The 25,499-nt window shown below is 37.5% G+C and overlaps 1 protein-coding gene across 2 annotated transcripts in view; it reads left to right on the top strand.

Annotated features, from left to right (window-relative positions):
* SMYD3 (SET and MYND domain containing 3) overlaps positions 1-25,499 on the top strand; it is a 428,456-nt gene that overhangs the window by 29,482 nt on the left and 373,475 nt on the right. For both annotated transcript variants that reach the window (XM_021550462.3, XM_021550461.3), the window contains exon 2: positions 19,675-19,738. In XM_021550462.3, coding sequence (XP_021406137.1) covers positions 19,675-19,738 — 64 coding nt within the window. The remainder of the gene's footprint in view (positions 1-19,674; positions 19,739-25,499) is intronic.

Below are 25,499 nucleotides of genomic sequence, written 5' to 3'. Positions count from 1 at the left end.
CTTCTGCTGTGAAAACCGACAATGGTCCTGCTTACGCATCACAGCAGGTGTGGCATTTCCTGTAGTTGTGGGGTGTGTCACACAAGTTTGGTATCGCCCACTCTCCAGCTGGCCACGCTATTGTAGAACGCGCTCATGAAGCGGGTTCTTCAAAAACAAAAATGGGGAATGCAGGGTGAGACCCCACACAGTCGATTGGAGAAAGAATTGTACACCATCAATCATCTTATGGTGCAGCATAATTCAAATAACCCTGTCACTTTAAATCATCATCTCTTGTTGCAGGCTGCAGACAAGGCACATCAGCTTCAAGCAAAAGTTCAAGTGCGGAATTTAGTCACCAAACAATGGGAAGGTCCCTATGACCTTATCTCTTTGGGGTGTGGGTATGCTTGTGTGTCCACAGATAAGGGGGTACTCTGGGTACCTTCAAAATGTGTTCGCCCTGACCTGCAGTTGCAGAGACAGAATCCGACCCACAGGCAACATGGAAGCTGTGACCAAACTGAAAGACATCAAATGGATGGATTGTTGAGTGATGACTCAGTTGAAGATGATAGGAGTGATCACGCAGATGATTCCTCCATGAACAGACACTGAACCTTGCTCAGTTTTTGTTTTCTTTTTAAATAAGAAGGTTGGGATGTCGCCCTAATTCTTAAGATTTTCTAAAGCCTTCTGAGTTTATATTCTGTTAGAAAACTTTCCCACACATTTTCTATAAACAGCATATTGTTTTGCATTCCTTCGTGGTGGTGGAGGAAGTTGATGTACTGGTGGTTTGTTCAATGTCTTTGGAGAGGTGGCCCATTCACTCTCCAATCCACTGTTACCTTTGGAAAAGTATAAAAGTTGGAATCATAAAATAAACCTTCTTCTTTTTTACTTTGCCATCGCAGTGGCTCGTGTTGTGATTTCTTGTGTCCTATAGCGACAGTTCCCTGCGTAACACTAAATTTAGTCAAGCTGCCTAATGTGTAATGCCAGTGCCACTGACAGGGCTTGGTGATACTGTTCTGCTGGTGTTTGAGCTTGCTGAAGCCTCCAGAACATAGGAGGATTATGTGGCAGCAGTGACTGGTTGCAAGAGAAATTTGGAATGCTCCAAATTGCCCCTGTGGAAGAGGGAGAGGCAGCATGTCTTTGGCAAGCAGGATGTGTGTCCGCCTGTGCAGTTGTGTGCATTTCTTGTGGCATTAGCCCATTAAACAGTGGTGGAAAGGCAGAGGGCTGAAGGTGCTGTTGCTCTGAGTCTGGCCACGTTGCCTGCCTCTGCAAATGCTGGTCTGCTGCCAGGGGGGTAGTCAACATCTGTGGCTCTTCCTCTAAATTGCTGCCCTAGGCTCTTTCGAACTTGGGTCTCTTAAAGTTGCATGGTTTTCTTGTCTGCCTCCTTATTCCTTGCATTTGCTTGATGCTTTTATCTTGTTTCCTATTTCATTCTTCTCTGTTTTGTTGCTTTCCAAACAAAATAAAAGTTAATTTCCTTCTGTAATGCGAGTTCAGAATTGGAATTGATGCCACAATACTTAAGCATTTTCAAGAATTTATGACCCATTGCCTCTTCCTGCATTGTGGAAAATAATCAATTGCATAGAACTCAAAACAATGAAGTGAAATTCATTGATACCTGTTCATTTAGAGTTCAGTTGAACCTGAAAGTGATCAGCTGTAGGGGAGAAAATAAAGAATTCCCCCTCAACCCCCACGAAGGGAGGAACAGAGGAGGATTTGGAGAAAGCTGTCTTTTATAATTGCAAATATTGTATTAGAAAAGATAATCTTCAATATGAGAATGTAGGTTTTTCAGGTTGCATCTTGTATTTAAGCCATCACTGACACTTGAGCATCTATAATTGAGGATATATTTGTCCTCTTATTACTGTAAATACATACTGTCTTAAAATTATGTATTGTAGTAAAGATTTGTATAATTATAGTCTGTCTTCATATCTATATCTTGAGCATGGAAAAAGCATTGATTCATACAAATTTTCTAACAGGTGAGTGATCATTGGAAGGTGTTTTGTGTACTGGAATGTCAAAGTCAGTTATGGCTATTCCCAATCTATTAACTTGTATAACTTTTCCTTTCCTTTTTTGGCATGATGAATGGAGGAATCTCTGTCACAAACTCACAATCTTATTGTATATGAATGTCCCATCCTCTTTCAGATGGATTTGCTAAGTTGTTTCACCAGAAAAAGAGCTACTTTATTTTTTTTTAACAGTATTTGTGTAGTTATTGAATGAATAGGTAATTGCAAGCATTTAAATTTTTATCCTAAATATAGTAAGCTTCCTTGTTACAGGAATTACAAAAAAAAAAGGTAATTTCTGCCATTTATAGATGCTGATTTTTTATTAAATATGTATATTTTATTGTGTTAGTATGTACATTTTTATTAAATATGTATATTTAAATTTTTTTATAATGAAGTTTGGTTATACTTTTAGTTACTATGTTTTTAATCCATTTGTCCGCAACAGTACCATTCTTAAATGTGTTGTTATATAAAGGAATCTTTTGCTTCTTCTTTTGATTTTTTTGGTGGTAGTTTCTGTGTGGGGCTTTTTTATCCTCAGTTGTTTTCTTGTGGTTTATTTTTTTGTTTGTTTGACTCAGTTGAGTGACTTGTTTTTTCTAATACTGCATTCATCCAGCAATAGTGTAGTTGGTAAAACTTTGTCAAAGCCTTCAGTGGTACAGTAGAAGTTCATTGCTGAGCAAGGTCATGGCATTCTGCTGTGAAGGTCAGGGCTTTTGGACTTGGAAATCAGCACTGGAGAAAACACCAGTTCTCATTCCCAGAGTAGGCAGATTTCCTCCTTTCATTTACCTAATTGCCTTTATCCAGTATTTTTATCTGCAGCTCTCCACTCATGCAGCAAACACATTTTCCACTAGAAAATGCTAATGTGTATTTTTTTTTAATGTATATATTCTAAGTATGCTTTTGTAAACAAAATTTTTCTTATGTTATAAAATGTTCTTGAACAGTTTAAATCCAATAAATATTTGGGAAATTCATTCATTTTTTCAAGTCCTAACCAGGAGAGATTTTGTATTTTTTGGTAATTACACAGAATGAGAAAATTTTAGGAGTAGGAGATATCCTAAAACAAGTAATTCCTTTTTCAAAGTGCATGACATGAATTCACTACAAAAATGGTCATAAACTGATTTTTGGTTTATGTTTTTATAAGAATTATAGGGATTATAGGATGGTAGGATGATTTATTTTGCCAGTTTCTCTGAAATGAATTTAGGGTATCTTGAATATGTTATTTTAATACTACAGAAATTAAATATAATTATGTAATTAATTTAGGATTTAATTTTTCTTCCCAGATTTCTAAAATTCTAAAATCTAATTTTCTTTTCAAAGTCAATGTTCCTGTGAAAATAAAAGCACCTTCTAAGGCCATGTACAAGTATTAATAAATTGATAGTCTGTTTTTATCCTTAGTTAACAGAGTCCAGATCTCAATGATATTTTTTTTTCCCAAATTTTTTTTTGGTATGCAGTGGCACTACTAAATATATAATAATTTCACTTGAAAAGAGAGTTGTACCATGGTCTTCTGGTGTCCTAAAACAACTGTTTTGGCACTGCCTAGTTTATCTTAATCTGTCTGATATTTTCATAGGATTTATACTTTGGTTTGGGGTTATGTGCTTATATGTGTTTAGTTTATATGTATATAGAGCAGATGACTGCATATTTATTTAGTTTGGCAATATCATTAATTGTTCAGAAGACTTTTATCCCCAAATCCCTTAGTTTTCCAGGCAGACCTAGACCTAGAACATCTGTTTGTAATTCTGTCTTGGACATTGCCAGCACAATTTAGCCTTGGAAACTCACTTCACATCTTAGCTTAAAATATTCACAGACATTTTCAAGGTTCATGAGTTTTACAAGAACAATTAATACCAAATACACTCTAATCCAGATTTCCACACAAGTTTCTTAAAATTCATTATGAATATGAACCTGGCAGTTCCCTTTTCCAGTCAGGTAGGTTAAGGAATTTCTTCTGTCTCTTGTTGGTTGAGACAATGCTGCTGCTCACCTTACCCATAGTTTAGGATGAGGAATGTAGAAGAATGGTATAAGATGGTTGTGTGTGTGAGTCATCCATCAGTTCTACTAGTTCTTGCCTCATCATGTTTGTTTTGTGCCTTTTTTTTTTTTTTTTTTTTTTTTTTTTTTTTTTGCAAATAATGGAACTTGTGGATTTTTTTTGTTTGTTTTCAAATGAAGGCAGTGGTCAAAGCCTTAGGAATTTTTTTTCTCTCTTGAAGAAGGGCTCATCTTCAACAGTGCAAAGACCTAGTATCATGCTTTTCTTTTTATCAAATTAGGAGAAAAAGTAGCATTGTATGAAGTACAAAAATGTAGCCCCGATTCCAGAAATTATTCTGTGCCAATGTCTTCCATAATATGCTCCCAATTTAAAGTTGAGATATATATATATATTTATATATAGTAGCATAAAGGGAAGCTTTTCAGTTTTGTGAATATTTCTGTTGTGAAGAAATTCTACAAAATTCAGGGGTTCTGATGTGAAGCTTGTTGCCTTCAGGGGAAGGCAAGGCGACCTGGTTGCAAGGAACAGCACGGCAGCCTGGCCTCGCCCGGGCTACTCGGACCAACAACACATGCTAACACCAACGTGGTGGACAGTCGAAAGGCATTTATTATCTTATCTCATGGGTTTAAATAGTCTCGGGGACTTTGCTACGTCAGGGGGGGTTGGTAGGGTCTCTAGGGTTAGTCAGGAGTGGAAAACTACTGGGTTAGGTGTGGTTACATGCTCTGGGGGTAGTAGATAACGTGTTGCAGGGTGAGGGGGGAAGGGTCTTTCTTTCCGTCATATCCCGAAATCTCCAGTTCGCCTGTCCCTATCTACTACAGAAGCTAACACATTTTATTAATTACATGTAACCAACTTAGCCAGACTTCAAAAACACTGGTGCACATCAGAGGAGATGCCACAACTCAGCCCTGCTGAGTAAGGGTGTTCCAGGACATCAGAAATACCTATATAACAGCAGACTGAATATTCAGTCTGCTTTAAGGATAAAACAAGGATTATTTTAAAGAAAGAGCACAGCTTAATTAAAATTTGTAGTTTTTCTAATTGACTGCCCTGAACAAACATATATTTTTTAAACATAACCTGTTCAATGTGAAAGCCATCGTACCAATAGGATATGCAGTATATGCTGTTTTCAAAATACATTTTACTTTAAAATTAAATAACCCAAATCTGTGTGGATCATCTATGGGTTAGATTTCAGACTTGAAATCTGAGTAGTTTCCTTGACTGAATTCAATTTTGTTCCATGGTTTGGAGCTGTGAAGAAATCTCATTGTCCTCAAAGGTGAATTTTGCCATGGTAACAGGAACTGCATTGTACTGGGTTAAAGGTATACATTACCTTTTTGTCATTAGTTTTATTCTTCCTGTATTGGAATGTTTTTATAATTTTTATTTTGTATTAGCAGAGTACTGATATATATGCAGCACTTACAAATGTGTAATTGCTGGTATTCTTCAGACAAATATTGTAGTAGTGGGACTTGTTTTTGTGTTTCACTGAACTGTGTGCCTTTTGCTACTTTTTTGTGAGCACAATTGATCTCTTTTTCAGATGGTGTATTCAGGTTTTGAGAACTTCACCAAAAGGAGAAGTCAAGTAATTTCATGTGGAATTCTTATATTCAGCTAAAAATGTAGGTGTAATTTGCATTCTTTTAGCTGTTTTAATAATCTGTATGAAATTATTCAGAGGCATTAATCCCCTTACTAGCTGAGAAATACCCCCAGTTATTAACAGCCAATGTCTTGATTAAAATGAAACAAACCAAAAATCCCTAACCCCCAAACTAGGCCTGCATCTCCTACTGTTCATGCTGACAATTCAACTTTGCTTTTTTTGGTCTGACATTAAGAAGAGACCTTCTTGAGCAAGTATTTCCTGCACAGCCTAAGGAACCAGAGCAACAGAGGTTGGTTGTTTGCCTCTCAGTCTGCAAGTCACTTGGTCTTACACCTGACTTGTGGAGGAACATTTTCTCTACTTCTCTCATGTACAACTTTGCTTTGTACAACTCATGTTTTCATAAGAAACACTCAAATCAGTTTTTCCTTAAATACCTGTTGCCATCATGTAACAACAGTGGGGACTCAACAGAATTTACATAAAGCTGTTGGCATGAAGCACAGGAGAACATCTGGCTCTCCCTCCATTTATAATGACAACCAATTTGGATGTAAAGTTTGACTGGAGACCAGAATTCAAGCAGTAAAGTAAGCTGAATGTAGGGTTTATGTAGATCCCTCTGATAGTTTCCAGCCTTTCCAATGTGCACAAGTGTAGTAGTTTTGGTCTGCTGATTTCAGATTTCAAAAGCTTCTGCATCACTTCCCTAAATTTTCTTCCCATTCCAAACCATGCCACTAAGTCACTTGTGTGCACTGACGGAGCTGCTGAAGGGGACAGGTACCCAGGGTGGTGCTGAGCCTCTTCTGAGTTTCACTGTGTTACTGCAGGAGTGGTGATGGATGTTCAGAAACGGTGATGAGTTAAACATTTTCAAGAGATACAGGAGGAAATAACAGATGTGAGATGAAAAGTCACAACAGGAATAAAATGCCAATATAGGTAGTATATGTATAGATAAGAATATATTCATGTATATGCATGCATTTAAAAGCTTATTATTTTTCAATCTTGATGAAAGTGATATTTTTATGAAACAGTGTGGTTGCAATGGATCATTTCGTCTTGCAGGTTATTTCAGTTCATTGATTTGAGGGATGGTTAACTTTAAAAATTACCGAGACTCATTTTTCTCCAACATATACTGCTGACATTTCTTTTATTCTGCGAAGCAGAGCATTGCTTTTGGTTATTTAACTTTTACTGATACCTATAAGCCATATCAATGCTGACGTGCATTAACAAAATCTCCAGCTTTCTCCCAGCAACTGCCTATCACAATAAACCTTAGCTTTCTTCCTTTGCAAATAAAGAATAACATATTTCTCATTTTCCTGCACTGTGCTCTGCAGAGTCTCATTCCATGGTTGTTGAACTGAAACAAATAATCTGATTTCACTCATGACCCATTGCTAAAGCTATGGTTTAATGATTAAAGGCTCATATTACTTGGCCATGGAGAAAATGAAATTTAACTGAAGACTTATAATTATGTAAAAGTAGTACCTTCTGGAACATAAACCCCAATTTTAACTAGGTAATTGTGCAAAATCCATGGCCAATCCATATAAATTTGTGATTTTCCTTATTAGTTTAAACCTCCTTGCTGTGTCTATGCCCATTTGAAGCTTCTTCAATACCAGTGGCAATTTTTGAAATAGAAAAGTGTGCACTGATGTATTGTCATTGGGACAAATCAGCAGGAAGGTAAACTGCAATCTCTTATCTTATGACACATATTATGACTTGGCAGCTCCTCTTCTTTTAACATTTGCTATGGAATGTTCTAAGAGAAACATGAGAACTGGTAGCTAAGTGTGGGGAAGCATGCTGTATGTTGAAATTCCCATGACTTAATTAAGAAATAGGTTTTTTAAATTAAAATATTTAAATAATAGATTCAGATTTTTAAAATCACTTGGTTGTTTCTCATGTTGATGCAATATCATGATGATAAAATAGCTAGAAATGGATATGCTTTAACTGAAAAATACATGGGAATTTTTATTAAACATTCAGGATGAAACAAAAGTAGTGGAAGTTTTATCTTCATTTCTACAGTTCCATAAGAATTTATGAAAACTTATTTGCAAGTATTATTGTGCTTCCTCTCTAAAATAGTTTCTAGGAGACACTAAATTATTTTGACATTTATGTAGTTTGAATAGGTCTCTTGTGAAGGTATTGACTGTAGTTAGAAATGTAGCAATACTAATTACAGAACCAGTTTGTGAGAGAGAGCTGCCATTTACAGGCATGCCTGAGCATGTGGATATCTTTAAGCACATCAGTTAGTGAGATGGAAATTTTCAGGATTACTCCTGGGGTTTGATGCCTTCCTGGTTAAACTCAATTCTTTGTCAGGAAAAATTGTATTAAAGCTAGTGATGACAAGGGGCTCTTGGAACTGAGTCGGTTTCTTTAAAAAGATCTTTTTGCTGGAAAAGGGCAAATTTTAAAACTTTGAAGACTGTGTACATTTTGCTTACTGAAACTTTCTGTTGAATGGGTGGGAATTACATTTAGGCAAATTAACATTAGGGCTCACAGCTGTTAAATTCCTTGTTTTTCTCAAAATACATGGCTGTCACTATAATTAGGGGCATTTCTTTTGACTATTTTTTTGCTTCTCTATTGAAAAAAAGGAAAAGGCAAACTTGGATAAGTGCTCTTTGAAACTGAAGAAACTTCTATTATGCTTTTAGCCATTGGATGTCACCAGAGTACAGAGAGTATGTGTTTATGTGGAACTGATCTATGATTTCCCTTGGCTGTTTGTTTTGGATTGGGAAGGCTCTAGCCTTGGAGAGGCTTTCTTAGACCAGTAGTGTCAGCATCTTGGCCAGTTTCATCATATCTCTGACTCTCTTAAATTCAGAATATTGAGCACAAAACGGGTTCAGCACCTTGTCCTGCATCTGTAGGGGCATTGAAAATAGCGAAGCAGGGGAAGAAGCAAACAAGAGGTGAACAAATACCACCACACACTTCAGCCTTGGTATTTCCCTGCCTGTTACAGTGACATAGTTGGCAGAGGCCTTGAAAACCACTTGTGTCTCCACTGCACACATTGTGCTGGGATTACTAATTACTCACTTATCTCATTTGCTCCCCACTGTTGGGTGGTGGTGCCCTGCCAGGTGTGTGGGGAGTGGCCTCTGCTCTGTCAGGTGCCTTTTTGCCGCGCTCCCGCCCCAGATCCCTGTTCTCAGCCCCGGCTAGCTCTCCTTCTGGGGCGAGGGCGGGTGATGGAGGCACCCTCCGCTGCTCCCAGCTGGGGTTTGGAGAGTGCCTTCGTGGGTCCCGGGCAGCGCTGGCAAGCCTCATGGTGATAAATGAAGAGCGGATCCTGCTGGGGGCTAAGTCCAAGTTTATTGTGGCCAACGGGGCCAAATATCCTAGAACGGTGCCAGCCAACAGGAACGAGCACAAGGTGCTTGCACCGGCTTATAAGGGAGGGGAAGACCGGTAACCAATGGGGATAGGGGTAGGGAGTGGCTCCGAGATGGGGTGATACAATGTGGTCTAATGGGGGAAGGATATGAGAGGGGCCCCAGGCCCTCGCCCAATCACCCGGTGCCCAAGGTGGAAGCTTCTGGATGGATGGGAAGGGGCACCGAGTGACAGACAAGGCACCCGGGGGGGGTAAAATGCCTCTTTCAGGGTGATGGATAGATACTGGAAAGGCGGGAAGGGAGGACAAGGCGGGAAAACTGGGGATAAACCAAGTTGTACATGGGGGTACAAAGGAATAAACCAATACATAATACAGGGATAATAAAACATACAAATAACGCAACTCCACACCTTTTGGGCAGCCCTGGGCACTGCCTGGGTTTTGCTGCAAGCACTGAATCTGCAGCAGCTCAGCTGAATCTGGGGATGTTTGCAGGAGTTTCAGTACAAACAGGTTAATTAAAGCACAGGAGACCCTTCCAAAGACCTTTGAGAACCTTTAGATGAGGCTCCAGTGAGTCTTTAAGGACTTCATGCTTTGAGATGTGAAAAGTTGAGTGAGTATATTTTTTAACACTAAGATTTCTTCCAGGCAATGTGGCATTATAAATGGACTTTAGGCCATTTTAGCTGTAAAGCTTAACTTTAAGTTTTGGCTATTATTTGTATAGTTCTGGTTGGAGGTCTTGCTTTCCATCGTAACAGTGCAATGCAGGTCTGTGAACATAACAATTTGGTTTTAACTAACTTATAGGAGTCAATAGTAAATATATAAATATGTGTTCTGCATTTTCTGAATAATTTCTGTGTAGTACTGCTGTACCAATACTAATATGAAATACCTTCATTCTTACTGGTGAACATTTCCAAATGTCCTGGTTTGAAAGCAAAACCAGTGAGAGACTCCAAGTCAGAAATACAATTTATTGGGAAAAGGGGAAAAGGACAAAAATACATGCAATAATACAAAGGGAAAGGCTACTGACAAAGTCAGAATACAACCTGGCCAGCGTGCTGGTAGCAGTCCGAATTGGAGTAGCTGCAGTCCTCTTGGGATGGCAGATGTAGTTGCTGTGTCTTCTCAGAGAACCTGTGGAAAGGCTCCCCTCTGTGTAGAAATCTCCAGTTTTATCCAGGTGGGAATGCCTAGCTCCTCCCCCCTGGGTGGAGCATCTCACAATGGGTCATTTTGAGTCACAAGGTGTGTCCTTAATCACCTCCTCCTCCTGGACGGTGTTACCTCTCAGGCATTGATGGGGCCATTAACAACAGATAAGGAAAACTGCCCCAAGGCAACTCCTACTCAGATGGGAATTGGAAAACGTTTTTTTTTTTTTTAAAACTTGGACACCAAAATTAAGCATTAGTGTGGGACCTATGGAATCCACCTTTCAGTGACATGTAAAGAAGGAACACAGAAGGGGAGACATCCAGAATCTATTGGAGAAATGTGTGAGAGATGTGACATAAGAGATTTTATTTAAGTACTAGATAGGAAGAAGCTCTGTGGAATATTTTCAGATCAATTATTGGAAGTGCCACTCTGATGCAATACGAAAATTCCTGGAAGGAGTATAAAGCAAAAATGGATTTGAGCCTGGTGGGGAAAAAAATAAGACTTCTTGGAGATAAAAGACAATGCCTTTATAATCAATAAAAGGGGAAATACATTCTGAAATGGGAAAGGTGTTGAAATAAATTAGAGAAAAAATATGAACAGTGACAAACAAACCAAAATGCCTGCAAAGATGGACATTATAAAATGACAGGGATAAAATACAGAATATTTGAAGGAAAATTATGATGGAATGTGTCAATTAATGGTAATTTTAAAGACTATGCATCCAACTAAACTGAGAGAGAATTGGTTTGGCAGGTATTTGAAAATTTATTACTGGTGTTTATAGATTTGCTAAAAGTAATCTTTCTTCAGGTCTGCCCAGTGTCTCACAGTTGTGTAGAATAGTTTCTGAGATAAACAATGGTACTCTCAGGAATAGACTGCATTTCTAGGAGGTGGGGATGGACTCAATATGAAAACTGCATTTGTCTGAGGGAAGCTTATATGCATTTCAAGTGCATCCCAAGAGAAGCAGGTACAGTAGAAAACCATCCTCTGCTGGATGGTTTGGGAAGCAGAATTGCAGATATCAGGAACATTATCATGTTCTTCCAATGCAGAAGTCTTCATTGAGATTTTATGAGTTCATGACAAGACCACTTCAGATGTCTTCACAAGACATCACAACCTCACAATATCAGATTGCACCTGAGCTGGAAACGAGCTGTTTCTCTGCCCTTTCTGCTATTTGATACGAGCACATTTTTCCTGCATTTTACTCCCATTTTCTATCTTTGCAGGTTCTTCAGCTCATAAGTAAGCAGAACTGACTATTCTGTTCTAGTCACCTATAGTTGAATCTTAACTTGGATGTGATCTGACCACAAGGGCTAAGCAAGTTGAAAATGAAAAGTTTACTTGATGTATATCCTTTCCCAATTCTAAATCTATGAGGCAAAAAGCACTGGAATTTATTATGCGCCTATCTGTATTACTATGTCTGTCAAAGATTTTTGCCTGAAATATTTTATTTTTTTGTTCATCACTTTCAAAATGTATTCCATAGGGAATGAAAGATCTTTTGGGCATAGATGTTCACATTTGGAAAAAGAAAAGTAAGTGAATAGTGTGTGTGCAGTGTCTCTAAAAATGTTTATGCTAAAAATATAAATGTAGTGAAGAAAGGAAAGGAGCTAAAAAAAGAAAAAGGCTCATGAAGATATTTTTCTCTGAGAGGGTCAGAAGGGTTTGCATTTAATTGAAAATTATACATCCATATGATGCCGGAAGTAATACTAGCAGGATGTAAATGTTTACATCAGTATGATATTTTAGAGTAACAGCTTTGTTTTGATGGCACATTGACCTCTGGGTTGAAGAAAAAAACTACTTAGATATACAGAAGATTTATGAACAAATTAATCATTTTTATAGGGAGAAGTGAAAGATGGGATGTTTTATTATACTTAGCTTCATTGGATTTTAACCACATGTTCCAGAAATGAGCATTTAAAAATATTCCATGTAGCTTTTTTCCAGGTTACTATGTTATAGATACGACCTTTTCATATTTTGAAATGCAGTCTTAGTCTTGCACAGTATTTGGCTTTCTTCTTTGATTGAAATCCCAGGGTGGAATGAATGTACTGTGTGACTGAAAATAATCTGTTTAAGCCTGAAATTGCTGGAGGCGTGTTGGCGTGCCCACTGCAGTGAAGCCCTGGAGATGGCCTTGCTTTGAGGGCAGCTGTGTCAAAGCAGCTTTGCAGGGCAAGGAGATGCCACAGACATTTTGTAGTAGTTACCTGATGCTCTTGGAGCCACCTTCTGCTGTGATGCTGTTTCAGTGTTCTCAGTGGAGGAGAGCTGTGAGTTTTGCTGGTGGAATAATTACAGTGTTTTCACACAACCACTGATTTCAGTTGTGATGGTGTTTGTTTTATTCACTGTGAACATAGATAAGGTGTATGTGTGTACATATAATGTGTGTGTAGTTATGTAAATGTAAAAGGCATTATATTCCAAAGCTAGTCTTGTCATCTGGAACAAAAAACTCAGTGTTTTGGGATATGCTGAGTGCTTCTCCTGAACAAGTTTAAGGGCCTTGTACTACTGAAATTCTTTGTAAGGTAAATATTTTGGTTTTTAGTAGAGAGATTTTTTGGCATTTTCATGTGTAGGTTAGGATGAGAGGTAAATGTTGAATGGAGAAGTAGAATTCAAAGGTAAGATTAAATTTCATGCCAATTTGAGGGTCATACTTTTTAGTATTTCTTCTTACAAGTTCCTTCTAGTTTTTTTGGAAAGAAGACCATCTGAAGCGTTTCACCGTTTACCAACTTAGTGGAGAGGAGTATAATTCTGGTTGTATCAGAATAAGTACTACACTTCTAGTGTCTCTATTTTCAAAATGTCAGTGTGTTTTTTTTTTATATTCAGTTTAACCATGGGAGCAACATGTCTTTTTGGCTCTAGATAACTTTTCTATTTCAGCAAGGAGTATCTCACCATTCTTTTTCAAAATAGTGCAAAGGTTTTGAAAAATAAACACTTTTTTTTTATTTTTTTCTTTTTTCCCAGCCTTGACTTTGGCTCCTACATCCTCCAAAGAAGAAAAAACTAAAATTCCAATGTAGATTGTCAGGAAACGTTATATTGCAATGAAGAAATGACTGTAGACCCTTACAAATGTTGTTTAGAATATGTATTTCACAGTTTGCAGATCTGGTATTCTTCAGAAGGAAAAGTAAGATGAAGAAAAGAATGATGGGAGATATACCTAATACACAAAACCAGAGGAAAAATAAGATCCATAGCCTTTTGTCAGCTAAAGCTGTATGACCCATACATCTGTGGAGTGTGTATTTTAAAACCAAATACAGACATCTATCAGAAAATTTTTGTAAGGTTTGAACAGAACTGACACCCATTCTAAGCAGAAGGATTATCTTTCTCCTCATCCATTTGAGTTTTAATTTTTCCTTGTAGAATATATGTGGAAATGTTTCAGGGTGTTAAGTGGATGTCTGGGTATACTGGGCATTCAGGGTTACAAGTAAGATTTCAGAAACCAGTATTTAAGTTATGGGGAGTCATCCTGAGTGCCAAATTTTTGTTTCTGCTAGTAAGTAGTGTCCTTTATAATGCAAGTTGTCTTAACTAACCTTTCATCAACCGGTTCAGTGCTTTGGTTGTTCGTTTGTTCTCTTTTACCTGGACAATGCAATACCACTTTCATAGAAGATTCAGGTAGGAAGTAGATGATAATTTTATTTGGAAATAAAGTAGATGTGTTTTCCTTATATAAAAGGTCTTAGTTCTCACTTGAATAATGACTCTGATTATTGATGGTTAGCTGTAGTTGCTATCTTTTAACTCTAATTCTACCTCCCAGAATGCTCTTTCCCAGTGTTGCTCTTAGGTTAAAAAAAAATATTAATTTGTATACCTAACACAGTGAAATGTGCATGTGGAGAATATGGGAGATTTTTTTCACTACTTTTAGGATCAGGGAATTCAAAGACTTCTTACCTGGTGTACTCATGTTTGCCCAGATCCAGTGTGGGACCTGAGAGCAGTGTACAGCATAGCCTTAGGGCAGAAAAGCCTGGCAGCCTTGTTTCAGAGGCTGTAGGCCATGGGGCTTGTGGAGGATGTCTTCTCCTCTGCCAACTCATCCGAGACTGCTGAGCAGGTCCAGGGTCCTGGTGAGGGAGAGGCATGAGCCTGCCAGGCTGAGCCATGTCAGCACCCAGGGCACCAGAGGGGCTGGGAACCCATGCTGTGGGCACAACTCACTGGTTGCAGAGTTGTTTCCTTGCTTAATTTGTATTAAATTAAATACTTAAATTTAAATTTGGTATGTTACAGGCACATATGCCCCAGGTTGTGCTGCCTGGCCCTCAGCACTGTTCATCCTTGTCCCTGGAGCCATCTTCCCCACAGTGCCTGGTGCCCATGTCAGTCAGCAGTGGGGTAACAACTGGGGACCAAACATGTTGCTACACCTCATTATTGAGAGAGAGGTGTGGAGAGAAAGCTGTAATTGCATTTAACATAACCCCTGTGCTCTCAAATTTACCAAATGTAAGATGGCTGTTGCCCTTCAAAACTTTATTTTTTTATTAGAAGACAGAGGCTTTATTAGTTAAAATGATGAATGGCTTCTTTGCTTACTGTAGGTATTGATTGCTTTCACTTTGTGACAGGTCTGAAATGCACATTTTTGAGAAAATCCAAGAAGACTATGCACTTGACAGGCTTGACTGAATTGCAGAGGTCTAAGAATTTGTTCAGGAAATTAGTTCAGCTTGACACTCATTGAAAAGAGCTGCTCTTTTCATTCATGTATACAGGGCAGGATTATTAACTGAAAAACAATATCAACAAGAGAAATGCAGGAGGGGGTTTGTGTGAGATAGTGCTGTTTTCCTGCAAGATGTGGCAAAAGCAGAAGTGTGAATAAACTATGTGGAAAGGCATGTTGAACACAGTCTGGTAATCAGTTCTGTTATATCTGACACTTGTGAGTAGGGCTGAAAGTCAAGTGCCTGCAATCAGCAGAGAAGTGTAGATGCATTTCCATTATAAATTAAGTTGTCTAATTGTATTTAGTTGACTTTGTTGTGGTATTTGAAACTTACTAGACCATTTCCTGCAAGCAGAAGTATTGTGTGATGTTTTTAAATGTACACATATTTTTTAAGTTATGCGAGTGCAGGTGTGACTCTGATAGGACCTGATAGTCCAGGCAAACCCTTGTTAGCCTCTTCACCTTCTTCTTAAGATTTTAATATTTTTTGAAAAAAAAATTCTGGGGAGAGTGTGTCCACTGGAGCAATTCCAGTCAAGCTGTCTTACTTGCTTTTTCCCTTTCTCATAAGTTTTCTTTTGTTTCCTGTCCATGTCAATCTCCTGGAAATTCTTCTAGCCACCTCTGCATTTGGTGTTGCTCTTTTGCCTTCTCAGTACACATTGGAAGAGCTAATTTTATGAACAGTGTTTGTAGACCATAATGATGACAAGATTTAGCAATAACCAAATTCCTCAGAGGAAAGATATTCTAGAGATCAACTAACAAGCCCTGCTTACTTTACACATATGGGTTTTGGATTTTGTTGTTGTTGTTGTTGATTTTGGCTGTTTGTTTTAGTACAGGCAAAGATGCTAATTTATGCTTGTTGTTTCATGAGGGGTTGTGGTCATTTGCAAAATCTTGTTTATACTGTGTTGGAAAAATAATAATTTATTTTAAATTACTATATCTTCTTTATTTCAGCAGAAACCTTTTTAGAGATTAAAGTATATTTGGATCAATTAGATCAAATTTTGTGCATTCTCTCATCCATGAAATTAGTAACATTAGGTAAGATGCAGTAGGTGCCGGGTAAGGGACCTGATACTATCTCCAGGTGAAGTTTGCAGGTAATAAGAAATGCATGGGAGTATCTGACAGTGACATTAAACTTCTTTTAATAAAGCCTATGACATCAATAAAATATTGAGAAGGACAGAAATATATCAGGGAAATTGCCATACTTCTTAAAATGTCCTAAAATACATAAATCCTCTATTTATGAATACATGAATCTGACTATAAAGGATTTAAGAGTTAGTTCTTTAGATCATGCTGTTTTACACTTAGTCTGCCATGTAGCACGATACAGAGATGTTATTAATACAAAGGAATCTTTTTTTTGCTCCAGGAGGGGGAAGAAGGATTGGAAGATAAGGCAATGATTTCATTAGCAGCTTTACTATTCAGCTCTCTGACAGGCATTCTACATCTACATGTCATTCAAATAAATCTCAAAGATGACTGGATAATTCATTCATTAAATGGCACCAGAAGGGAGTCGCCTTATTCAAATAATCTGACTGAAGTGTCAGTTTGACAAAAATCCCAGTTTTGAGTGGTGCTTAGATTTTTGTGTATGTGTTTGTTACTGCAGCGTCATTCACCCTTGGGGACAAGGGATACAAAGGAAGTATTAATGTAAGGTGTTGAAGCTTATGAGGCTGCTGAGGCAATTTGGTGCTTTGTGGCAACACGCCTACTTGTTGTGTTACAAAAGAAAAATGGAATATGTGTTGGTGACTTGACATTAATGATCCCAGTAAATCCTGACATCTCTTGGAAAATTGCCAATAGATATACCAAGGCCAGTTATCTTTGCAGTGTGTTAAGGTTATTGCATCTAGCCTTCTCATGGAAGAATGTGAAAACTGTAGGAAGGGCTTCTCTGATTGTTGTGGGTATTGATTCATTTAAATTCAGCTTCCAGAAAGTTTTAATTACTCTGCTTTTGAAATCTGCATCTTACCTGTTGCTGCTGGGACTATGTGGTATGTCAGTGTGTTTGGGATTAAAAAATTGCATATGCTCCATTTTCAGATTCTGAGCTCATTATTGTGTTTTGGTGAATAACATGTAGAACAAAGAAAGTCTGCCTTCAAAGTGTTTTTCCTTGAGCTTCTAATGTAAAGTGAAGAATATATCCTCTTCTAACAGAACGTTAAGGTTGTGTCATTACTCAACCTTGAAGATGAAGCAGCTTTCCCCAAAATGAAGATTTCACACTTGTTTCGAACTCTGAATCATCCTCAGGCATTGCGCCTTAAAATTGAAAACCTATTGTACATGTACAAGATTTTAGATTCTGTTTATAGAAATCCAACGGTTGCTATTTTTTTTCTCTCTCAAGGGTTGGCTTTTCAGGTAGGAAGGTAAAGAATGCTGTAGAAAAACATCTACTTATATGTGAAATGTTTATAAATTACTTTTCTCCTGGTAGTTAGTATGAATACCTACAAAATATAGTGTGACAAAATAGGGATTTTTATGCAGTAGAAAGAAAAATATTTTTACTTGATTTTAATGAACTGTTCAGAATGCTCTTCTCAATATTTGACCAATGCAGCTGTGTAAACTTCCCAAATGAATATGAGTCCTAAGATAATGCATCAGCTCTTTTAATAATTCAAACATAGTAAAACTTTGATATATCTGCAAAATACCTTTCTCACTTGTGAGACCTGAGGGAAAGGGGAGGTTGGTTTTTGCTGGAGAATGGATGCTCCATGGTATTTCTGGTTTGCCTGTACTCTTCAGTTGTGGCATCATAGCTGAAATAAGTGGGCTACATTGATTATCCAGAAGTTCTAGACTGAAGTTTTTGGGCATGTTGGTTCTGTCTGGTTTGCGTGTGGCCTTTGGAAAGTGTTCTATGTTTTTGAAGTCACCCAGAGAAATGAAGATTTGGGGACAACTAAGTAGTGTAAATAAGAGAAGGTCACATTGTAAAGCAGTTGGTCTGGGAATCTGACTCTATTGTATACAGTCTCTAGATGGCTGACAACAGTAGAGGAGTTTTCTTTTGGTGACAGCAGAAACAGCAAATTACGTATTTTCATTGCATCAGATAGGAGTGCAAGTGAAAAAAGAGCACATCTGGTACTGATGTGCAGACACTAGGGATCTTGCAAAGTAAAGTCCTTCATCTGATCATTTAAACTTGTCCCTTCAGTTTGAAATGGGTTGTTTTAGACAGCTATTTGTCAATTAAATTTGAAAGCTGAATTAATCTATATAACAAAATTTGAGGCAGCTAAATGTAAAACATTATACCAACATAAAGATACCATTACTAAAATTACCTTTAGAAGGGGACAGTGGCAACTGAGACCTCTTTCCTTGCCTTGTAAAAGGATGGAGAGAAGGGGCTACAGAGGAATAACTCCTGGTGATAGTTTGCTGGGTGTAAGTGAGCCATATTCAGCCCTGTGCAGCTCACAAAGGGAATAGTGGCATGCAGTGAGGTACCTGTTCTTCTTCACTGAGATCAGAAGGGTGGCCAGGAGGAAGTCTGAGGGAAGTAGTAAGGGTTGTGCTGTCCACAGAGCTCAGATAATAGTTGTCTGTTATGTAAATTGCCTGCCTTTGGTTTTAACAACAAAAAAAGTGTACTGTTTTTCCAACTTAATGAATGACCATAACTCACATTAGCACATCACATGCAGCCTTGCATGTTAAGAAATGAAAGCGAATGCTTTGCAGTATTACCAGAATAATGCATCATGTTCAGCATCTTCTACAGGAATATGAAAGGGAGGGGAAGCCTCAAAATCTGTCTCATTTCTACTCATCTGAAGTAAATATCTTATATATTTGGGGTACAAGATTTGCTCTCTGTGTGCTTTCACATTAAATGTTTACTTACTGTCTAAAAATATACAGAACTTCAGTGATATTTTCTTAAGTCTTATAGCTAAATTAAGACAGTATCAGAAAACAGTACTACAAGTCAGGAGGTGTTTTTAACTTTTAGAATATAATGTATAGGTCTGGTAGTTCTTCTAGTTTTCATTGGAATTTTTTACTTCCCTCATGAATTTTTATTTTGCTTTCATTGTCCACTGATCAGAAGTGTTTTCTTAGAATAGAAATGTCTGCTGATATGTCAACTTCGGACTGTGTTATTAAGATAAAATTCGATGTCACAGCCGCAGGTTCACAGCAAGGTCTTGTTTAAAACAGATAGTGATACTTGCTTGCTTAAGACAAGGCTCAGGTAGTAAATAGATAAGCTAGCTGTATTGCATCGCTCTAATTATGATGTTATGTACAAAATCAAACTTCTCAGAGTTACAGCTACATGACAAAAGCGTATTTGATAATTTTCCTGTTGATCCAAAATGGCTCCAGAGCTGCTGAGTGACACAAGTAAAGGGTTGTGACTATAGCTTTGAACATAACTATGTACAATTTATTCTTGCATTACAGTGCATTTTAGACTATTCTTGTTTTTAAGATATTTTTTGTGACTTGTAACATTTGGAAATTGCTAGTTAGATAAGAAGGATAAGTACAAAACCTCATCTGTATTTATAACTCTTACTTTTTTTTTTTTTTTTTTCTAAACAGGAATGAAAATCTGCACAGGTGCTCTCAGTGTAAGGTTGCTAAATACTGTGGTAGATCTTGTCAGGTAAGATAAAAATAACAGCTATAAAGGGTTTAAGAAAATAGGCATTTCAAGACTTTTTTTACAGTCTCCATATGTTTTGCATGTTGTCATACCTCCACACTGTAATTTATTTGTAGTTTTGGACAGGATGGGTAAACATGCTAAATAAAACATGCTGTGCTTGTTTTATTTAAGTATTTTTAAAGCTACAAATGTGAGATTCTGATCAGTACAAAAGACAAAAATAAGTTGAAATGTGTGGTGTTTGACTGTACTTGGTGAGAGGGGGAGGAATAATTTCTGAGCTTGTCTGTAGACTGAAAGCTCTAAGGCAATTTTGCAGTAAAACAATTAGTATTTCAGGAGTACTGTTTATAATGGTAAATTCTATATTCCAGTTTTTTTTTAAGAGGAAATAAGAGTCAAGAATTGATTGAGAAGAGAAGGTGTAAAGGAAAACTGCATCTCAGGAGTTTTCCAAGGAGGAAAGTGGTGCATGGCATGAAGACAAGGGACAACAGGCTTAAGTAGACAGACCAGAGGTTCACATGGGATACAAGGAAAAGCTCTTGATAGTCAAGAGGTGGGACAGGTTGGCCAGGGTGTTTGTGCAATCTCTGTGTTTGAGGATTTGGAGACTCTGCTGGATAAAGCTCTGAACTAGGTCTGACCCCAGAGCTGACCCTGCCTTGCAACTAGAGATCTCCATAGATCCATACAGCCTGACTTAACCTGTGATTCTATCCTATGAAATACTTCTCAAAGGTGAAAAGTTCTCAAAGGCCTAAAAATCTCAGCTTTTGTATTTGACTTGATATAGGATTGCCTTGTAGAACACTTGAAGTTTTAAATAGTTCCTCATAGTTTTGCACTGTGGTGGTTTTTTTTTTTTTTTGTTTTTTGTTTTTTTTTGTGGGAGGCTGAGGGTTGGTAGTGGTTTGTTTTTTGGGGGGATATGTATGTGTAATTTTTTTTTCTTTACCTAAATAGAGAAAAATGAAAAAAAGCAGCTACTGGTCAAAGTAGACTAGCAGTAATACTCTATAACTTTTTAAATTAAGTTTTTGACATTCCAAAGATCATAGAATGAAAGCATGATAGAATGGTTTGTGTTGAAAGGGACCTTAGAGATCATCTAGTTCCATGGGCAGACACCTTCCACTAGATCAGGTTGCTCAAAGCATTCCTCAAAGCATGCCATTCAACTTGGCATCAAACACTTCCAGGGATGCAGCATCCACAGTTTCTTTGGACAACCTATTCTAATGCCTCACCACCCTCACAATAAAGAAGTTCTTCCTAATGTCTAAACTAAGTATACTCTCTTTAAAAGGAAAGGGACAACCGCAACTCCACAACTCTCAATTTGAAGCCATTCCCCCTTGTCCTTCCACTACATGTCCTTGTAAACAGTCCCTCTCCAGCTCTTTTGTAGGCCCCCCTCTAGGTACTGGAAGGCTGCTGCAAGGTCTCTCATCCTGTTTCCATAGGAGTGGTGGTCCAGCTCTCTGGTCATCTTTGTGGCCCTCCCCTGGACTCGCGCCATCTTCTTGCTTTGGGAGCCCTAGAGTTGGAGGCAGGACTCCAGCTAGGGTCTTGCCAGAGTGGAGCAGAGGGCAGAATCCCTTGCCCTGCTTTGGATGCACCCCAGGACATGTTTGGCTCTCTGGGCTGAGAGTGCCCATTGCTTCTTGTCAATCAACACCCCCAAGTCTTTCTCCTCAGGGCTGATCTTGTTATGTATCATGTGCTTCTATAAACAATTCTGCTTTACTATAATCTGTAGTGTTCTCAAGATCCCATAAATCCCTCCTTTTGGAGTTTAAAACATACGGAGAGGGAAAAGAGGAAGATCTGTCATTTGGATTCATCGTATGCCTAATGTGTGCAATGTACATTAGGTGCATACTGTAGCATCAATAATGCCACAGGTAGATTTATTATGGGAGATCATAAGGAAAACATGGCCATAAAGTCTGTAAAATCTGGAGTATTTGCAAGGTAAGTTTAAAACGTCTTCTAAGAGAGTCATTGGTAAAGTTTGTGTTGGCAGGTCTCTAATATGAAATGAGACTGCTGGCACTGACCTGCAAAAGCAAATCTGCAAGGTATAATGCAATAACCTGTTCAACTTAGATATAGAGGCTATGGAGGTAGGAAGTGGAGCTTCCTCTTTGCTTCTGCACAACTGTGAGAACATTCTTCAAGGATTCTTAAGGGATAGCCTGAAGCCATCTTGAATGTCTTTGATTTGTGCTTCCAGCTCTGGGGTTCACATGCTTGAAGCCATCCATAGTTGTAGGTAGGGATTCCAGTGAGGCAGGCTACTGTTGCTAAAAGTAATCTGCACATAACATACTGTCTATTTGCAATTACATAATTTCTTGAACTGTTTATATAAATAAACTATTATTGAATTAATATATGTAATATCTTGTGATACTAGGTAGCGATAGAGAGTAACAGGAAAAGATAAGTTATTTTGTAGTCAAAGCATTGAATTTATTGAGATTGATGTCTTGAAACGGTGGCACAGATAAAACTGAGACCAACCAGATCTCTCTGCTCTTGAGAACTGTCCTCGTATATTTGTTCTAATAAGCCAGCTAAACCATTGTGCTGCTCTAGTTTTATAGCAGCTGTTAGGAAAGCTAAACCAAATGCTTTGTGCCCTACTTAGCCTCTGTAGCTTAAATGCAGTTCATTAATATGTGCACTTCTAACTGAACTAATTGGTCAACAAATAAACAGCAGGGTATTGATGAAACTGCATTTTGCACATTTAAAAAAGTGAATACTGGCAAAACAGGACTATTTTAGTTTTATGAATACAGATAACTTTGAAGTGCAAATTATGCAGTTGAATTTGCAGTTCACACTTAGTTGCAGAATGATTTGATTATTTTTGAGTGTGTGATACTGCAAATCAAAACACTTAGGCTTAAAACCTAAGTAATTTTTCTGAAGTTTTCTAATTATTACATTATATGAAAATAGAATTAATATAAAAATATGACTTCAAAAACTTTAATCTCCGTATGTGTGTCGGGTCTAGAATAAAGAAGCTATTTTTAAAGCTGCAAATATATTATAAACATCTTCATTTGTTTTAAAATGTCAAGTGGTACAAAAAGCTATCTTCAGGCTAACCTTAAGGAGAAGTAATTGTTTTTGGAAATGTCTCTCTTTTTGAAACTTGAAGTGAGAATAGTTATCTTTTAAGGGAATATGTATGCACAGCTGGTAGTCCTGAAAAAAACCTATATACAAATCAGAATCCCCATTTTTTTACAAGTCTTCATAATGTCTATATTAAAGATTATGAGTGAGTTGTTCCAAATTAAGAAAATCTCCCATTATTTTTCTTTTTCAGCCCAGTTAAAGCAAGCTGTTTTCACTTTTACCACTTTAGTTTAGTTTAAAAAATAATAGAAATGTGAAACTGGAACATAGCACAGGAGATTGTTTGGGCTGACCTTTTGCAACTGAATTCTGATTTTCAGGATCAAGTACATACAGATTTTTTTTTTTTTTTTTTTTTTTTTTTTTTTTCACTCAGACCTCATTGGTTTTTTTGCCCCTATTTGGCATTTCCCTCTTGTAGCCCCTTTTCCACTTGTTGATGCCTAGTTTCATGGACTGCCTGCCTTCTAGCAATGTTATGTTGTCTGGGTGTCTCTCCAAAGGTAGGGTTGTCACATCTACTGCTCCTCCTCATAATCACTGTTGTGATCACCCCCGGCAATGTTTTTTAATATGGTGTATCCTACAGATTGGGGACCAATAATATAGATGATAATCCCTGAAAAATGGAAGATTAATTTCAGGCAGAATCCAGAATGTGATATTATCAAATATTATTGAAACAATGTAATAAAAGTAAAATGTCACAATTAAAAAAGGACGTCCTGTGAAAATTCAAACAGTTCTTTGGAAATTACAGATTATTTGCTTTTAACAGATCAAAGCCTTCCAATGTGAAAATATCCTATGGGTTTTTTTTTTTTTTTTTTGGTTAATCAGCTCTAGTATTTAATAGCTTTTTATTAGCACATTAATCTGCAGGAAGTGTTCATTTTTTCTGATCTTGCATAGAAGACAAGAGAAACCTTTGTGTAATCAACATTGCTTTAGGATCTTTTGTAAATTCAAGCTCCAAAGGGAGACAGCAATAGCATATGTCTGTGAAAGAATGGATGTGCATTGGAAAGATTGCTCAGCTGAAAATATGCAAGACATTACGGGAATTTGTGAGGGGTCTTTGCCCATGACCTGAGCCAGCAGGAGGTGATCCTGGCTTGTGCAGGGAGGTGTTGGAGTTGGTCTGGTGCTGGTTCAGCAAGCAGACTCTCAAGCTGCCACCAGTTAAGAGCTCTGTGCTTCAAAATTGGAAGACTTTCCCTGGCGTGGAGGAGAAGGGTCATACCAGGTGGCCACATCTCTGCACTGCAGTGTTTATACTCGTGCTGGATATAGGATATAAAAACCTTGACTGAAAGCCAGTATACACAGAATTAAGAAAACCCTTCCACCAGGAGATGTGATACCAACATAAGTCCAACCAATAAGTGTTTTTAGAGACTGACTTTAAAAGTAGGCCTCTCCAGGGTCACAAATCTTTTTTTCATATTGTCCTGTAATTTGTATCCATGTTGTATGAATAGTAAGAAGAAATATTGTTGAATTTCATTATATTTAATGCATTTGGAGCTTTCCTCTCTCTCCCTGACCATTTGGGAATAAATGACCAGCAATCCCCATTCTATTCTAGCTCCCTCTGCAGAGGAATCAGAGTGATTCCTTTTTAGCATCAGTTTTGGCCAAAGTGCTATTTCACAAAAGGCGTGTGTTTGAACTATTCTTATCACGTGGGAATGCTCTCAAAGAAACGTGGCATATGATGTTATGTGGTCCACAATATTTAATCTCATTAGAGCTATATTGGTTGGGTAATTTATTAATCATTTGGATGTCACCTCTAGCATGTTTAAAATTCTGTGCAACATTTATGTAAAGGAAAAAATGTGACAGTAAAGGCTTACTCCTAGAACATTTTTAGTTTAAGTTGGATAAAAATGCCAATATAATTTTATTACGCAGAATGATGTCTGGACATTTACAAGCATGACTTTAGTTTTTCTAGACAAGGATAATTTTATTCAGCACTAAATACTTAACCTTTATTTGCCAGACAGCATGTGACACTAACTGTATTTGGATTAATGCCTTCTTGGTGTAATTTTTTTGCCTTGTAGAGTTATGGGTAAAATAAATGAAATCACAAATCTCTCATGTATCTGAAATAAATAAAAAGTTCAATTTATTTATAATGTGTAAGCCTCAGGGGGGAAAAAAATCCTGAATTAAATATAATAAATGCTACTGGTGCTGAAACCTAGTTACCTGAAACAATTCCCTCACTTAAATGCAGCTTAGGAAAAAATTGTGTGATTGCCTTCGGAATCTGTATATCTCACATGTCAGCATCTCCAGGTCTGATGTGCCCTTACACATACCTCTGCCATTTTATATTTTTTTTTAATTGCTGAGCATGTACTTAACATTAGACAATAATTTTCTCTGTGACATTCACCTAACAGAAACTGGTTTTCTGCGTTCATGTTTTTTTTTCCCTTACTGTGTATTTGTGAGAAAATGTCACCTTCAGAAGCCCTTGCTTGTGAGTACTTGTCATTGTAGGAAATTTTTGTTGTGCCTTGTTCTTTTAATTTGCTTTTAAAACTATTTGAAACAGCTGTCTGGCTTTGAACATGAACTGTGA

Source organism: Lonchura striata, chromosome 3, assembly GCF_046129695.1.
Source record: "Lonchura striata isolate bLonStr1 chromosome 3, bLonStr1.mat, whole genome shotgun sequence".
NCBI classification, from domain to species: domain Eukaryota; kingdom Metazoa; phylum Chordata; class Aves; order Passeriformes; family Estrildidae; genus Lonchura; species Lonchura striata.
This window is presented reverse-complemented; position numbering and strand designations above follow the sequence as displayed.